This window comes from Gekko japonicus, unplaced genomic scaffold (assembly GCF_001447785.1).
Source record: "Gekko japonicus isolate JY-2015 unplaced genomic scaffold, Gekko_japonicus_V1.1 scaffold1434, whole genome shotgun sequence".
NCBI lineage: Eukaryota > Metazoa > Chordata > Lepidosauria > Squamata > Gekkonidae > Gekko > Gekko japonicus.
The window spans coordinates 26,222-27,751 of NW_015160884.1; the positions used below are offsets into that span (position 1 = coordinate 26,222).

Below are 1,530 nucleotides of genomic sequence, written 5' to 3' on the forward strand. Positions count from 1 at the left end.
CCCGGGGGGCCAGGACATTAGAAGCCCTCCCCCTGTTGACCCCCCCCCCCAAGCACCAAGATGACAGAGCATCCCTTGCCCCAGAGTCCCTATCTATACCTTGTGGCTCATAGCCACTGATGGGACCTCTGCTCCATATGCTTATCTAATTCCCTTTTGAAGCCGCCCATGCTTGTAGCCGCCACCACTTCCTGTGGCAGTGAATTCCCTGTGTTCATCACTCTTTGGGTGAAGAAGTACTTCCTTTTATCCGTTTGGTGGTTAAGTGTGCGGACTATAGTCTGGGAGAACCGGGTTTGATTCCCCACTCCTCCACTTGCACCTGCTGATGTGACCTTGGGTCAGTCACAAGCTCTGGCACAGCTGTCCTTGAAAAAGAGCAGTTTGTGTCAGAGTTCTCTCAGCTCCACCTACCTCACAGGGTGTCTGTTGTGGGGAGGGGAAGGGAAAGGAGTCTGTAAGACGCTCTGAGACTCCCAAGTGAAGGGCGGGGTATAAATCCAATCTCTTCTCTTCTTCTTCTTCTAACCCGACCGCTCAGCAATTTCATTGAGTGCCCACGAGTCCTTATATTGTGAGAAAAGGAGAAGAGTACCTCTTTCTCTACCTGCTCTGTCCCATGCATAATCTTATAAACCTCAATCATGTCACCCCTCAGCCCTTGTTTCTCCAAGCAGAAGAGCCCCAAGCGCTTCAACCTTTCTTCATAGGGAAAGTGTTCCCACCCTTTCATCATACGAGTTGCCCTTTTCTGCACTTTTTCCAATGCTATAATATCCTTTTTGAGGTGTGGTGACCAGAACTGTGCACAGTGCTCCAAATGAGGTCGCACCGTCGATTTATACAGCGGCATGATGATACTGGCTGATTTGTTTTCAGTTCAGTTCCTGAAAGACAAACTAAATATTCCCCTTTTGTACATGGAGTTGCCTTTCCCGTGTGTTTTATGTGCATGCTTGGGGGAGAATGAAAGAGGGAGAGAATGGATTCTGTACATCTGCGTCTCTGCCCGGGTTGTAAACTGCTGGAGCTCTGCTTCCCCTGTGGGGTACGTCTCTGTGGAGGTGGCATGCGAATGAAATCAATAGAAGTGGGCCTGCGGAATCACAGGCTGATGTGAGGCAGGGCAGATCTTAACGCTTCCCTTTATCCTCGCTGTTCTCCATAGGTAGGCCTGGTGCTGCAGTAATCAGTAGTCCCTGGAGAAGTGTGGGCAGAGCCACTGAAGAGCTGGGCCAGAGAGGAAGGATCCGGTCCGCACGGACCCTGTTCCCGCAGAGGTGAGAACCTTCTGCTGAGGAGACGGCACCCACCGGCCTGGCCTCGCAACGCATCCACTGACACTTCTGGTGATTGTCCCGTGTGCCTTGGAGCGCACCAACGCATCCGGCATCAGCAGTTGGCCTCTCTTCCCCTCCCCCGGCACCCACACACACACACACACACCGATTAATCACATTTTCATACAAATACGATCAAGGGAATGTAACTGCTGAAAATTGGCTCACGATTGACATATATTGGAGTTAA

At 51.2% G+C, this 1,530-nt stretch overlaps 1 protein-coding gene across 1 annotated transcript in view; it reads left to right on the top strand.

Moving 5' to 3' along the window:
* The window catches only part of NMT1 (N-myristoyltransferase 1), a gene marked incomplete at its 5' end in the record, with an annotated part of 27,099 nt that extends 25,569 nt beyond the window's left edge, over positions 1-1,530 (top strand). Inside the window, one exon of the mRNA XM_015423336.1 lies at positions 1,169-1,530. Coding sequence (XP_015278822.1) covers positions 1,169-1,189 — 21 coding nt within the window. The remainder of the gene's footprint in view (positions 1-1,168) is intronic.